The sequence below is a fragment of the Rhyacophila brunnea genome, unplaced genomic scaffold, assembly GCF_057557595.1.
Source record: "Rhyacophila brunnea isolate RB1 unplaced genomic scaffold, BYU_Rbru_1.0 scaffold_2, whole genome shotgun sequence".
In the NCBI taxonomy this organism is placed as follows: domain Eukaryota; kingdom Metazoa; phylum Arthropoda; class Insecta; order Trichoptera; family Rhyacophilidae; genus Rhyacophila; species Rhyacophila brunnea.
In genome coordinates, this window is record NW_028232859.1 from 13,399,949 (window position 1) to 13,417,695 (window position 17,747).

Consider the following 17,747-nt stretch of genomic DNA (forward strand, 5'->3'; position numbering starts at 1 on the left):
GCATATTCTGGAACAATTATTTTACTGGATGTATTAGAACGTTCTGGGGGGAAATTGTAAGTTGACGCAGACGTAGCAGGCTGGATGTAAAGTCTTTTATTTCTTTCTTTCTTCATAGGGTTGGGTGGCCTATTTTCCTTCAGGTAATCTAAAAATGATTTTTCTATTGAATATTCATTTATATTTGATACATCAGGAAATTTCCGCAGTACTTTCTCTGGGTTAAAAGGGTATATGCCGGTATTTACAAAAGCACTAGTAATATTATGCCTTTTTTCGTCCAATTCGTTAATCAGCTGTTTAAGAAATTCTGGAAAATGTGCCTTATTTAGAGATGTTTCTCTTGGATTCTGGTATTTATATTTTAATAATATAGTACGCCACAACTTCTTCATGGGCCCAAAGTAACAAACATCTAACGGTTGAGTCAAATGACTTGAGTTTGGTGGCAAAAAAACAAATTTAATATTGTTTGATTGACACAAATCTACAACGTAATGATTGATGTGTGTCGCCAAAATATCTCCAATTATAACCTTTGGTCCAATTTTAGAATTAGCCCAAGGTATAGCTATTTGTTGGAACCAGTCTTCAAAAATAACAGAATCAAACCAGCCAGATTTGCTCCTGTTATATCTTGCTCCAATAGGTCCATTTATTCGCCACTGGTGAAATAAATGTTCAGCTTTATAAACCACATACGGTGGCAAGCAAACACCACCTGCAGATATGGCAAACATCACAGAAATTGATCCTTTTGTGTTGTTCACAACACGTTCTGGATATTTAATACCGCGGCGAAAAATGCACTTGGACGCACCCGGGTCATCCACCAAATTGGTTTCATCATAATTTAATATATTTTCCGGTGGTACATCTTTCAATGTCTCTTTCAAGTTTTTGAAATACATTTCGATTTCACTTGAATTTTTTTCGGCGCGTGATCTTTTTATATTTTGAGTGGATCGTGTTGTTAAATTAACTTTGTTACGTTTAAGAAAAGAATATGCCCATTTTTTCCCTGGCGGATTGCCATCAAATAAAAATTGTCGCCCGTTGGACAATAGGTATCGATGCACCACAAGTCTTAAGTCCAGCAGAGTCAGTGGACAACCGTAATCCCCAGCAGCAATTAAAACTTTCACAATTTTGTCTTCTTCTTCCTGAGTAAGACGGGTTGGAGAACCAACTGGTTTTACATGTTTACCATGTAGCCTATCCAGCAATGTTCTTCTTGGAATGCCAAATTGTTTTTCCGCTTGATACGACGATAACTTTTTATCTCGCATTAATTCTAATGCAATATTCATCATCTCCTCGTCGTGTTTGGTGGTGTAATTTCTTTTTTTATTAGACATTTTCTTCGCACGGAATATTTTATCTGAAACAAAAAATATACTTATGTAGTTAATAAGTAATATTTGTTGACAATATCATGCAGACATGTTATTTTAATACGGATATTTCAAAAACATAATTCATGGAATTTAAATAATAAAAAGTACACGTGCCAACCCTACGCGTAGGCGAAGCTGGGATCACTTTGGCGGGAAAAGGCTCGAGTCTCTTATTAATTCAAATTAAATGCTTATAATCAAAGATAGAGTTCTTAATGTTTTCAATTAATAAATATAAAACTTCATTAAACCTATAGAATACAAAAATAATAACTTACCTTCAACAGATTCTTTTTACAGACAAATTTTTGTAAGACAATTCGTAACTCGACACTCCCGCATCACAAACAAACGTGTTTTCCTGACACATCCACATGAAGTTAGATTCAAATTTTGGCACAAATATTACCACTATAAAAAAATATATCTTTGGAAAGATAGTAGGAATGCCATTGTCAAAGAAAGAAGGGTAATTTTTAGGTTTAACTAAAATAGGCGATGTTAGGTACTGCAGGCGAAGCTCGGGGTCACGACGGTATTATCGTATACGGTATGAAACGGGCGATATTAACTTGTCATACGACCACACGACTCGCAAGTTCTAACATACCCACCCAGTGCGCATGCTCACATACTCAAGTCGTATGAGCGGCTATGGTCACGAGTGCCCTTTGGTATGGGCAATAATGTCGACACGGATTATGACTAATTCAGGTAGTGATAAGTTTCGACATGCCATATTTCGATAACCTACGTCACGTTCGCGAATAACTACGATGTTTCACACGACTCGCAAGTTCTAACATAAGGCCCATGGGTGCGAACCGAATGCAAACGAATTTGGATCGAGTGTTAATAAAGTATTTAAAGGATCCTGACGTCATTCTGTTACTAGGAGGCGATTTTTTTTTAACAATTAATATAACAATATTGTTGTGATGTATTCGTAAGTGTCGACAAGAACTTTTAGTTGACTACCCCCTCCGACTTAGAGCCGAGCTAGCCTAAAGCAGGGGTTCTCAACCTGGTCTAAGGGCAAGGCCGGTTGAGGGTATAACGCCCTTGTGGTTATACCAGGACCGGGGTAACGTTACTAACCCAACTTAACCTAACCTAAACTAACCCAAACTAACAAATAATCCAGTATATCGGGTATTTTCAAAATGTTTTTTCCGCTGTATTCCTGATAACCGAACAGTACCCTTAATACCCTTCCGAAATCTGTGCGTCGCGAATAATTCGCTGTCGACAGCGTTCCCAAAAATTTATTTCGATACTATATACGTGAAATGTCAAAGACAGCTGATCGACTGACACTTGATTCTTATATCGAATTATTTTCCGTGAAAAACATCGCGGAATTATTTCAAAAATAAAACTCCTTGGTAACACAGTTTTAAATATTTATTAAATTATCTTTCTATAGGTCAATTTATTATAGTTAATATTTATTAACAATTTAACATTATATTTTAACTTTAAATAATTACTATAATTATTTTTTATAAACTTATTTAACTAATTTATTATAATATAAAAACTAATTGTAATTATTTTTATATTTATTTAAACGTATAGCTACACACTTATATATTAATGAGCCGCCGCCTATAAAGTTTGGGAAACCATGTTCCATTTATAAAAGATCGCGGAGTACCTATTACGAAGTACTTAATGACGAATTCGTTTGTTTACGAATATCTTCCATCGACGCGTTTTACGTCACAATGAGTGATGACGACACGACAATATTATCACGCAAAATATTCCCGGAGAATATTTTCAAACTACGCGAATTTATTTTGTGTTTTTGCTCAGCAGCAGCACAGATTCAGAGGACTTAACTCTAGTATAGGAGATCGGCGACTGACTTTGTATAGAAAAAGACGTCTTTTTATACCCTTCAGAAGGGATTTTCCCGAAAATTGGCGTCACAGATGCAAAATTCCCCCACTCTAAATTTATATTTTCATCGAATATCTAAAGAATCGTTCATAATTTGGATTAAAAAATTATGTCTACGCGTAAGGGTTCAAATAATTGTCATTGAAATATGGATTGTATTAACTTAAAATACAGAAAAAGATAGTAAAAGGTCTCACATGACTTTTCGGGGCGTGTTCACACGCGAAAAGTGGACCAATTGGGCAGTTTTTCTACCTCCTCCATCAGACCAAGAGCCAGACTCTTGAACCAATTACAGCAAAGCAGTTTATTTCCCGGCTTTTCCGGAAAATTATGAATATTTAATTACGTAAAAATAAGCGGCCTACAAGTATCTGTAGGTGGAACAAGTTTCGTAACAATCGCAAAAGTCCCTCTGGTACTTTTGACACAGATTGGCTAAATATCTTCTGATCCATTTATCAGGATCGCGATTATGGAAAATGAAAAACTATCAGTTCAAAACGGTGCGTATCGCTAATACGAATAACAAAATCAACTTACTGTTCTAGTATGTCAGTGCAAAAGGAATGAGTCAAAATTTAATTGTCTTTTCTTTTATACCCGTTCCTTCCGCGCCGGTTCTACTCAGCTGGGAGGTAGGTACGATTAAAATTTATATAATTACATTTATGAGGTACTTTAAACTTGAGGTATGGCTTTAGATCCAAGTAAGATTCCTACAAGTATTGATTTATAAGGTTTTAAATTTACCTGTTTAGGGTAACTTTTTTTACAATTTGAAAATGATCTGCAGGACTTAATTGACAGATCTAAGAAATAAATTTTATTTGTAAATTAACAAAATAATAATGTCCTCGGACTTACACTATTAGAATTTCGATTCTTGAAATTCCTTTATCTACTTTTTACAAAAGTAGGTACTAAACTCGTACGTACTTTGTTATAATTAATAACATTTATTTATAATTTAAATTAAGTGTGCATAGCTAGTACTTACAATTTACAATCATTAGATTTTAATTATGACGTTATCTGATGTCATAATTTATTTATTTAAGATATTTTACAATATTCAGCGATAAATACATCGCGAAAAAATTTCAAATCCTCTCACGTAAATAAAATTTGATTTTATATAATTCAAAAATGGATTAATTATGAATTGGCATTTGTTTACAACATTTAGCAAATGATATCACATAAGTCGTTTACATTTTATTATTTATTTTTAACCTTAATTCTAGACATTTTAATCACTTACATTTTTCTTACAAGACCGTTTGGTCTACCTGAAAGAAATTCATCCATAGTTCACTCTGAGTGGCTGTAAGTTGCTCAGACTGTACTACGGGACTCATTACATGTTCATTACAGCTTTGTTTAGAGGTAGGCCGCGCAATTTCATACAAAAATCGACATTTACGATCGATCTGAAAAGTTGTGACGTCACAAAATCGTCACAAGAAATGCCGGCTGAAGGCGTGCATTTCCTGGCCATGTCACTAACCTAACCCAACCTAACCTAACCTTAACTAACCCAAACTAACAAATAATCCAGTATATCGGGTATTTTCAAAATGTGTTTTCCGCTGTATTCCTGATAACCGAACAGTACCCTTAATTCCCTTCCGAAATCTGTGCGTCGCGAATAATTCGCTGTCGACAGCGTTCCCGAAAATCACAGCGATTATTCGCTGCAAATTCGCACTCAAGACGCAAGGTGGTCACGCAAGGTGGTCGCGCAAGCGTGCTCTTTCCCGTAAGCCAATACAAGCTTGATTGGCAAATATTCGCTTTGGTGTGTGGACTGCAAAGTAGTAGTATTATAATATAATATACAAAGAGATAATATTATACTAGGAGTATGACCCGGCGCTGCCCAGGAGTGGAATGATTTAATATTTGAAAATAAAAATTCTTAATTTAATACGATGAGTGCAAAGGATTGAATTAATAAAATATAAGAGATTTTCATTTTTAACATAATATATTATATTTTTGTACATGTATTGCATTTAAATATCCTAAAAAGTAGTACATATTCAATTTATTATTTTAAGGCCTTTCTATATAATATATATAATATCCATCCATAATATAAATATCCAATCCATCATTATAGGACTTTTCGATATACAATGTTAATTGTGGCTTTTCCATTTGGTGCCAAAATATATAAGTAGATTTTTACTACTCCCCACTCTTGATGCCGCTACATACAATTTATTGTCCGTGAGTGAAGTATTTCAATCAAATGAGGCAGCACTGCGTCGCCCGCGCTGCGCCGGCTCGGTTGGCTCCCTGCCGATTTCTGATTCTAAACACAATTATTTGCATCTAACTTTGCCATTTGACCTCCAATCGAGCTGAAATAAACGCTTATATTTTTTAAATGTACACATTCTAGTAACATTTTCATTAAAAATGGGGGTTGCAACATTAACTTCCGCGTTTCAATGCCTTTTTCCGCAAAAACCATAAAACTGTCCCCGGGGTGCAACGGGTTATAAAATCTGAAATTCGAGACCCCAACCACGCACTCCGGCTCGTCGGCCTCCGTCTACTCTCCAAATTTTGTCGAAATCCAACTAATTGTCCGTGAATGAAGCATTCCGATCTAATGTGGCAGCACACCGTCGCCCGCGCTGCGTTTAGCGATTCGAATAACACAATTATTTGCATCTAACTTTGCCATTTGACCTCAGATCGAGCTGAAATAAACGCCAATATTTTTTAAATGTACACATTCTGTGACATTTTCAATAAAAAATGGGGGTTGCAGCATAAAATTCCGCGTTTCAAGGCCCTGTACGCGGCGGCATTTTCCGCAAAAACCGTAAAACTTTTCCCGGGGTGTTAACAGTTTAAATCTGAAATTCGAGACCCCGACCACGCACTCCGGCTCGTAGGCCTCCGTCTACCCTCCAAATTTTGTCGAAATCCGACTGCGAGTGTGGATTTGTATAAAGAAAAACCAACACGACAAACATCCAAATATATTTTCGAAATTATAGTATAGATTAAAAAAATAATGTAAATCGACTTTCATTGCCAGCCAAATTTTAGTAGGTGGCCAGCTATTTTTAGAATCAAATAAATCCCTTTAAAAATATATAAATAGGAGCAGAATGATAAAATAAATATTTGTGAAGACTTGTTTTTGACAAAACATGTTTTTTTTCATACTAAAATGAAAAATATTGCTTAGAAAATATACACTAACAGTTTATTCAGAAGTTATGAGGTTTACAAGAACACACGATTTAACTCGTCCATAGCCTGACGCGTTAACTCGGCTCTGGCAGTGATCAGATTAATATTCCAGGGAGTACAATACTTTTCTTCTAATAATTACAATAAACAGTACTCTGGTGGTTTTTTGTGATTATCTCAAAACTCGATTTTTGGAAGATATGAGTTGACTCTAGGTGACTCTTACTTTTGACTCTGCTGGTCACCAAATAGTTAAGCGGTGAGATTATGCTTTTATGAGCAACGTTATTGAATCCCGACAACTGCACCAAAAAAATAATATATCATTTGAAAAAGTAGATGCTGACAAAAAATGTGACAACTCATTGTTTTTTCGAATTATGTCCTGCCAATTGGAACATAATATTCTAGTTTAGTCTTCCACCTCGTACGATTTTGCTTTACCTATCTCTGATGTCAGGCCCGTAAATCACTATTTTCTTGATTCAAACATTAATTTGGTTACACTCAACTGGTCTTTTCTCAATTATTGGTAAAAATTGTTCGTGGCATTTTTATTGATTACTGACTGAAACCATATTGTCAATAAGTTTCCATCGGTTGGCGACCCCTAAAAAATACCTTACCCCCCCCCCCCCAGTGGGATTCCAACATATTATCTATGATTCCAACCCATGGGTTGGGACCAGTGCTTCTTTTAAAACTTTGAAATACTAGTGTTATAAATAAAAATTCTTAAGGTGGGATGTTTGGAAATCATTAATTATTATTTATACACACAATGTAGTAAAGAATATTTTATTATTTGAAATACAAAATCGTTCGACAAAATTTATAAAAACAAAACACAAAGCCAAATATACATAAATAAAAATATTTTAGGTATAAATTGCCAGTTTTTTAAAAGAAAAACAAAAATATTGTACACTGCTATGGCAATCACCAATAAACGAATCATAATGAACTCGCAATTTTATTGTTATTTAAATACCTATTATGATGAAAAATAAAGAAAATTACATACAATTTACCTTTTATATAGATAACAATATAATGCAAAAATTACTCTAAACTATTTTTAGAATAATAGTGTGGCGAATAGCAACCAGAATTAGTACAATAAAAAAATAATAGTATGAAAATATTGTTTGTGTTGCCAATCTTCAAAATATTACACAATTTGTGAGTAAATTGACTTATACTTTAAGATGACAAAATACTGGTGAAAATATTATCAGTATATTCATATTATGTAGATGGAAGGAATATCTGGAATAAATTATATCGTAATCTGTCTATATGATTATCTTTAAGTACTTACTTACGAAAAATGATACTTTTATACCAATAAGGGGAAAAGATATTTAAATATAGTCAATTACCTGTATGTGGCTACATAATGATATTCATTACATACCATGGCATTTTTCTATTGGCAGTTAAACATATTTTTGAAATGAATAAATTATTTGAAATCAAAAAATAGGATAGTAAAAGTAAAATGAGATTTTAAACAGATTAAACCACAAACTGGGACATTATAATGGTCATCCATATTTGTATTAATAATTAATTATTAGTGGGTATTCTAGTAGATTGTTAAATCGGAATTTAACACTATTGCACAAAATTGTCATGGTAATGAAGAATGAGCGTACACTTCAGTAGTGCGCGAATTTAAAATTCCGCTTTACTAGAAAGGCCCCATGAATTCAAAATAATATCATTTGTAATGCCTTGTTTTATTTCTAATTTACTTTGATAGGTTCAAAATTAATTTGAATATGACTATTAAATTATTGTCTCGATAATCCAACCTGTTATCAAATACAAAAACTTTCCTGCAGGAATTTTTCACCTGTTGTACTATTTGGCAATCGGTTACGTTTGACGCATGGCAGTAACATTATTAATTTCTTATTATGTATTACTAAGACATCTAGCTATTATGCCAATAAAGTTTTTCGCTGACATGTCATTATTATTCATAATACTATTTCCGTTCACCTAGCCAATTTTCTAGTACATATTATGTATTATGTAACTATTTACTTAGTAAATCGTTTGCAAATTTATTCTCAATATTCATAGTTTTTTTTTCTTCAATCTTCAACTTGAACTATCTAGATAAATTAGAGTAGTGGATACATAATATAAAAGAAATGCAAATCCTGTTATGCCACATTTTTTCCTATGACTTCTCATAATATATGCTATAAAATAACACCAACCGCTGATATCAAACTATATGAAATACCGTAATAATAACGTACATATTCATTAAATTAACAAAGCATGGTTATATAAATTATAGTTAAAAACAATAAGCTTGGAATTCAGATTCGCTATAAGGAGATATCAACCTTCTTTTGGGGTACAAATTGATGAACAACAATATTATACTGATTGATTGTGCCTGCTACCAATTGTTGGATACATCAGTCTATAATGGCTGCTTCCAATGATTAACAATAGCATCATGCATTGGTTTCACTCCGGGAACGGTATAGGTCTCCTACCGGCTTCTTATACTGAATCAGGATTTCAAAGCTCACTATTTAATAAGTATATAAAGTTTCTTTTCTCAATATAAATGTGTGGCACCGAATATTAAATTCTGAAGATGACAAATAAATATAAAACATCCCCAATAGTAATAAATATGAAATGTTTATGATACTATTAGGCTTACCTCTACATTTATTAGTATGTACTAATATAACCTATATAATAATTTTTGAAAGTATAATAACAAGTGAATTATATTAAATTTTGATAAAATATCTGAAACTTCTAAATTTATAAAAGTTTAATACTGTAACAAATAAAAAATAAATAAAAAAGGAAAGTCCAATATTTTACACAGAAAATTCTTTCAGTATTTTGAAATCTAGGTATATAATGAGAACCATAGAGAATTGAAAGATAAAATTCCTAATTATTTTATCTAGTGGCAATTTATTTCGAAATTTTAGTCTTCTACATTTCACACGACTTTAATAATATTATTATTAAATTTATATTGGAATAGAGAGCAGAAACTGAAACTAAACAAGCATAATATTAAAATGTTAATTACATGTAAAACGACAACTTATTATCTCTTGAATACTTATTAGATGTTTGGACGCTAGTATTGAAAGTATTTTAATAAAAAAAACCTTACTAAACAAATTATATTGTCAATAATTGCCTCCGTGACAGGGCTATAAAACGTGCAGATGATTAAATTTATAATGTACATTAGGAACAAAATTTATCATAGGCAAAGTAAAGGTTTTATTAATTGAAAGAGTAATGAAAAAAGCTTTACTATTAGGCCCATATTATCACACGCTGCAACCTAAAAACAAGAAATTTACTCATATTATTTTAACGCTCATCAGCCATCTTACAATACATAATCCAATTTGTTTAACTATCTCTCATGACAATATCATATTTTATTTAACATACCTACTTATTTTAACTTAATGAGTAACTTTCTTGGTTTTATCTTAACTAAGCTAATGAAGTAGCTTACAACAATCGACCATGTTAATTTCTTCGAATGAAGAATATTATATTAAATGCAAATCATAAAAAAATATATTTAAATTAAAATTTTATAAATGTGACATTTATAATAATATCAATGGCACTAATGATTAATAAATATGGTGACAAATTTGAGACTGTACTTTACGACAGTATGACTAACAAATACAAATCATTTGAGAAGTATTTTAACACAATGACATAGAACTGCTTTCATTATTGCATGTTGCCCATAGACATACTACGCCTTCACCGTAGAAAATATTAATCCACAAATTTAGTAAAGGGTTCGATTATTTGTACTTATAAATAATCGTTTTTTTTCCTTTAATAAAAATGTTTTTTCTTAGATAGGTACAATCTTATTATACACATCGAGTAAATATGTATAAATATAGCGATTCTTTAGATAAATAATGTTCTACTAATATTCCACATAGACAAAAAACTATACACAGAACTAAAACTATTTTAATTATTATTCTGAGTAGTGTTCAATGCGGTAGAAAAATATCAAATTGTATTTCCATAGAGTATCTTTCGTAAATGTATATCCACACAAAGCTATTTTTTTATTTAATTTGACGCATATGAAATCTAAGAATAGGTACACAAACACGAAATCAAAAAAATACAATAATCTGCTAATCCGGCTGCAAATCACATTCAAAATTCAAATATGTTCATACACAAACGATAGCATATATTTTCTTCTTCATATAATGATTCCAAATCACAGACGCTAGCCGTTCCAATACTGGCAGACATTTACAGTACATGGTTTTCCTTTTAAATGAAGAAGTTTCCAAAAGTCACGTAAAGAACGTTGTTGCTTACTACTGTCCATCAAGATCTTCTTGGCTACGTGTTAAAACTGTGAACTAACAAGCTCCTTCTACTTTTAACCGCACTAGCGACTTCCGGTTATTGCCTAGATCTTCTTGTCGGATAGTACAAATGATATTTTAGATGCGTTAGAAATGATGAAAATTAGGAAAACGAATATAACGTAATCAATCCGGAGAATACATTCCGATTTGATGTCATGGATTACATTATTATAAATATATTACTAAGCCTGTACTACATTGTACATTGTACATAAAACTACTGTCAACATGTCACAAATTTGAAGGAAAATCACACATAATTTAATCCACCCGAGTTTGAATTAATGTTTAAATTATTGATGGGAGAGATGTTCACTCTAATTAGTATTTTTGGCGATTATCATTTATACACACCGAATATTAGGCAGGTTACCATATAATTTTTTAACTGCAATATATACAATATTTAGTAATACAACTTTTACGACCAGTCTATTTCTTTGTGAACAAATTATTTAAAAGCATTTGATAAAAACAGACTGATTTATAAGGCTATATAGAACATATTATTATCATCCGTTAATAAGAAAAACTACTTAAGTTGTAAATAAATTACAGACACATTTTAGCAACATCGGAAAATTATAGTTTATACTAATTCTTGTCATTTAAGAACCGCATTCAATTAACAATCCGTAATAAAATTAATAACTAAAAAGGTAATAATATCTGTTAGAATATAAGATATTCTATCACTGGTAATAAAATAAATTACAATCGCGAATGCGATTTAAAAGAAGAAACACTTCAGAATATGACACACTCTGATGACTTGAACATGTATATTTGTCATGTTTTTTAATTTCACCTGATATCCAACATCTAATAAATTTAATATTTAGGAAATCTAAGAAAATAGGAATGAAATTGTTTGTTATTTTTACATGTAAAGATTAAATTTAAATAAATTTGGAATCATAATTTTTGAAAATTTAAATGCAAAATTTACAAATGTGTAACCACCTAATTAACCATTATGATAATGAATCCTACTTAAATCGCAGATCATTGGTGGGAATTATTACGTTCACCAATAACTACACTTAAAATTTTTTTTAGTCCAAAATAATAAAACATGGAATACCGACTCTTTCAAGCACCAGTAGAATATTGTTTCATTCTTGAAGATCAACCAATCACCATAAATTTACTGAATAAATTAAATTATAAAAATAATTATGTGATGTATCACCGTTTCAGTTTGTATTTCATGCTACATAACGCAAGAAAAGATTCGTCCTCATATTATCCTACCAAAATGTTACCGCAATAATGATTTATTAAATTGTTAAATAATAAGGGGAAATTAAATATTTTAATATTGCCTCCAACTTTTGCCGCATTACGCAACCCACTCCATACTACATTTATTATTTTGTACATTTAGTTTAACTAAACAATACATATGTCTAACCTATATATAATTTGACATGGCATCTTTTTAGATAAATGTATAGAATAACAATGAACACTTCTTTTAGAAGACTTACAGAGAAAAGTTGCGATGATTGCTTCCAGCAGGATTAAGGAATTCTTACTATATTAGCTTATAAGTAAAATTTTATTGTAATATATTATGTTGTATTGGGACACGAGGGCTGCACTAAAATTCACCGAATCGAAGTTTAGCGAATATGCGTGACAGCGAAAATTTAAGAAACAAGAAGAGCGGGAAGAAGTATAGGGAGGCATTCATCCAGTGGTGGATCGACCCTGATCGATGATGAAATAAAATGTCACGAAGGAAGCAGAAAGTCTCTCACGTGTGATGCATGATAATAAAAATTTCATTGTCAGTACCGTAATCAAATTACTAGCATACATCTAATAATATGTAGCATACAGATTATGCATCAATTTATTTACAAAATTATATTAGAACTAATAATTGTAATATTGTTCTTAAATTTACGGATACTTTTAATCGGGTCTCTATTCGAAGCGGTTATATCATCCAACAAAAGAAAGTCAAAACAAGTTGAGTATGCCCGAAATTTAACATACCACCCACCGTTTGTTATGATAATTTACATTAATTATAAAACACACCTGCTCATCTTTTAAACACTAATGGTAATTATCGATAAATAATATTGAAAACAGAATTAATATTAAAAATGAGTATGGTTACATATTTTATGAAATAAGCTCACTTCAAACTTTTTCAAGACCAGCCGTGCCTATTTGAAAAAAAAATGTAAAATATATATATTTAACATATTAATATTTATTTTATATTTTAACTTATAAATATATACACAGTTTATATCAGACTTTGTAATAATGATATTTTGCTGATGATGCTTTTCGAACTCCCGACAATCCGACGAACATGGACTCCAAGCCCTTATAATCTAAATGGAGATGCGATAAGGCTGTGTCCAATCAAATACTACTTTTGCATAGCTATCAATCCGTGCAGAGAAATGTGTTCAATAAAAAAAATTTAAAAAAAAATTACATGACAATAATAATATCAATTTCACGTAACTTCCCTATTTGTGTTCAAGTAAAATACAGTGTGTATGGCAACCACACGCGAAAGATATGAAACTATCTGTTTTGCTCTCCATTTTCATAACTTTCAACATTGCCATAGTCAATGTATAGCAACTGTACATGGAATTCTTATCATCATTGTAAACATCTCACCTTCACTTCCACTAGGGTTCTTCGCATACTCACAAAGTAACTCATCAGTTACATTATCTTCCTGACATATCTGAACATATATATTATGTCAAAGACAAAATAGCCAAAGAAGGTAATATGTATTATGGCTTGTCCTTAATGATTCAAATGCATTATATACTAAGTGTAAACCGACGGTTTCTGTTATCTCGTTGTTAGAATTTCCATGAAACGAGTGATTACGCTGTAGATCATCTGACTTTAAATCAGAACAGTCCACCTCGTCTATATTTGTCACGGCCTCGTTGGTGCATTTCTTAGCGTGCGTGGATGTCAACCGAAAAGTTGACGGTTCGAGATTGACTGCAGCCAGCCTACTGTGGGCGTTTTTGATTTTTCAATTTGGTTTTTCGTTACATATCACCCAAATTCACTCTACGATATAAGTTTCACTTCAAAAAAACTCACTGTTGTGTACAAAGGATGAAACAAATCTGTTTCTGAGTACACCCGCTCTCCACCCCAGAAATTCAAATCGAGAGTGAACATTCTATTAAATTTAATTAACAAAACAATAAAAAATCTTTTTAATTTTCTGCACTATCTTATTCCAAATCTCATGGTTAATTGCATAATATTTACTACATGTACGTAAAGTATCTACCTAACATATTCACACCTTTTATTACATTTCAGTTTCTATAAAAACTCTATACTTTACAATTTCTTTAATTAATTACGTATAGATGTCGACTCATCAATCAATTATTAACTATGAACATACTTTTTTTTAATATTTACCGCAATCTTATAAGAAACTAAGTTTCATTTTTAATTAAACGTATCAATAAATATCATTGTCCTAAACACGGCTGACCTTAAAACATTTGAAAGTTTTTACTATAAATGGTAAGTGAACCTTGAATACTTTAACAAATAGATTACCAAACAAAATTTTGTATGTAAATGCTTATGGCATCAAAAGGCAAAACGACAATTAATTTGGTTTTTGGTCTATATTAGATATATCGATAATAAATGTAATGTTATGTTATACATATAAATAATAATAATAATCAATGTTTAGCTACAATGCTATAAATACTTTTCAATACTTTTGTGCAATGCTTTAAAGACAGACACTGGATTGATGATATTAGTTACAAATTAGATGTAGTATCTCCATTGCAGATGATCAAGTTTAGTTTTCATGACAAGTCTTTTGTTGCATTCATTTTTAAAAGAAATATAGATGATGGAAAATTACATGGTATACATTAAACTCTCGACATAACGGATAAATAAAATTCTGTTTCACAATCTATTTGCACTCAAAATTGAAACAGTCACAATGAATCACATTGAATAATATTCTAATGACGCTTTAATATTGAAAACAATATTCGAATTCACTCAGGAGTTAATAAAAATGCGAGCGTCACCCAATCGACGGATTCCCGCCGAGCATCGTGGCGACATCTTGACTCCTGCGTGCGGAGGCCCTCTCGAGCTCATGCCGCCTCTCGGTTGAAAGGCCCTGACTATAGTCAGCCATCATGGAGTGCCTCTTGCCAATTTCTCGAGACAGCCGTGGACTATGCGGTTCTGAGTCTCGTCTGTGATATGGATCCATGGAGTAGAGCTGATTTGAAAGCGGACAACTGTCCTGCCGCCTTATCGGATGCTGATTTGTATAATTCGAAGATTGGCTCGTGTCCTGGTTGGAAGATAGATTGGGCAGGTATGTTTGGAATGAGGGTCGTGAATTTTGCGCTACTTCTTTTATAGAACCTGCAAAACCAATATGACAATATGTTACAGAGACTACTCACAAATCAATCAATGGACTCCTATTCTGAAAAAGTACCGTTATCTTGAAATCTACGTTTTGAGATAGCTAATTATACAAATACATATATTATAAAAATATTCATATGATATGTGATGTGCATGATTACTCTAATATTTCTATTGTCGAGATACAGTGAATTCCCGATCCATCATTTTTGAAAGAACCAGATGAACAACCACATGGTAAATGTGGGAAAACAATGAATGCGGAATAAGAATAAAAATGAAAATTCCAGGTACATAACTAACAATTAAAATAAGAATTTCACACTTTTTTTTGCGTAAATGGAGTTATGAGTGGATGCCGTCAAAACACCACAAGTGCATGAGATATCAATCAATACACTGTTTACAACACAGACGTCTGGGGATAATTGCAGTTAACGATGTGAGGAGTCAGTGAGAACCCAATGGAACCAATCCACCCAAAAATATTTGTCAATATAATTCCACTCTGCGGTGGTTCATGTGCTCCACTTACAATTTATTTACCCATTAACTTTTAATAACTGGGATTATTACAAGTAAAACAAAAGACTTACCTAGCGTCCTAGAGAGCCAAGGAGGCCACGATTGTTTCTGATTGGCCAAGGCAGTTTGGTATTCCGCTACTAGAGTGTTCAGCTGATGAGTTAACTCCTAAAAAGAAAAAATATAATAATATTGATACAATTTCAATTAAGTTACCCGTAGTTATATGTAGGTATGTAGTTATGCCGCAAAATGCAATTGGGACGATTATAGGCTATATTATAATATTATTCGATTAGCCTTACCTGATTGGTGCACTGCGCTTGTACGTGAGCTAGTTTGACTTGAGCCAACTCCAATTCTAATTCCCTCACACGCTGCTGGGGTCCAATGTCACCCTCTGCTATTGACTCCACTGAAATTACATTCATACAATACATCAAATTGCCTTCAACCACATTTATATTCATAAAAACTAATGAATATGTACATGTAGAAAGTTTCAGTAAATACAAAGTCAAAAAAAAAATTATTCCTGGAATTGTATCGAAATCACATGAGTTGAATGATATGCATAAATTTTAAGCTGGTAGACCCAGTTATATAGAGCTAATGGGAAAATAACAGATATATGCATGTGCACTTTGCCATAAAAATGGGTGATCGAAATTTTGATCAATGTATTACCATCAAATTTTTTGTGAAAATCGGAGAAGGCGCTACTGAAACATTAGAACTGTTTAAAATGGTGGCACATGCTTAAAATTCTATGAAAAAGTCAAGTGTGTTTGAGTGGCATAGACGACAACATGTAAATAGCTAATGAATTGCAGATTAATCAAGAAACAGTTGAGCTAATTTTAACTGAAGAATACGACATGAAAAAGATTTCTGCAAAGATGCAAACAATGTGGCATGTCACAGCACAACCAACTATATGAAACTTTCTGGCCAAAAAAGCGATTACACAATTAGATCATCCTGCCGATTTACCTGACTTAGCTGATTTACGGCTATTTCCAAAATTAATAGCTGAATTTTCCAAAAAAACTGATATCCAACAGAATATGTGAAATGGGAAGGCCGTCTAAATCTATGTATCAAAGCATAAGGGAGGTACTTTGTAGGTAGGAGGTAACAGTAGGCACTAGTGTGCAATTCCACACGTATATTTTTTAAAGATACATTCCGGGAATTAAGTTATCATACTACGTACATAAGTGTCAACCATTTACCTGTTTTATTATCCGCCGCATTTAGTTTGCCGCTACAGGTGTTGCATCCACGAATTGCTTCCTAAAATAATATATTACGACATCATTAGCAACACAAAACAACACTAAATTAGCAAGATCAACATTTATCACTTCAGCATTGCAGTGTTTTGTCTATGGTATTTTGCAAGTAGTTTGATTAAAACAAGAGTCTCATAAAATTTTAATATTAAAACAATTGATGGCATTTCCGGAACGTTTTGAGTGTTGAAATTGAAACATGGCGGCTCGTTATTATAGCTGCCATCTTTGATGATTTTACTTTTCGATATGGCTGACATATGCTTTTGACATATTTATGATTGTTTATCTGAATATTCTCTAAATATCTTGGAATAATATTCTGCACATGTTCCGCTGAATCCATGAACTTACCTAATATGTGGATAATTACGATTCAATACCACATTGAGAAGCCACTTGTCATGGTAATACTATGACATTTAAAGTTAAAACTGAACAGATTCGTCAACTTCATGAATAATAATTTAACGAATTAATGAAATTGATTATTTCAGTGAATCTAAAACTGTGTGGAATGCTTGCAGTTTTTCAGTTGGGGGAATGAAGATTAC

General features: G+C 32.2%; 1 protein-coding gene across 2 annotated transcripts in view; it reads right to left on the reverse strand.

Moving 5' to 3' along the window:
- Positions 1-13,993: 13,993 nt before the first annotated feature.
- Positions 13,994-17,747, reverse strand: part of GAPcenA (GTPase activating protein and centrosome-associated) — a 55,082-nt gene continuing 51,328 nt past the window's right edge. For both annotated transcript variants that reach the window (XM_085947411.1, XM_085947410.1), the window contains exons 22-25: positions 17,134-17,194; positions 16,204-16,313; positions 15,970-16,066; positions 13,994-15,367 (exon numbers count right to left, since the gene is read on the reverse strand). In XM_085947411.1, the coding sequence (XP_085803537.1) occupies positions 15,015-15,367; positions 15,970-16,066; positions 16,204-16,313; positions 17,134-17,194 (621 nt within the window). In that variant the 3' untranslated portion in view covers positions 13,994-15,014. The remainder of the gene's footprint in view (positions 15,368-15,969; positions 16,067-16,203; positions 16,314-17,133; positions 17,195-17,747) is intronic.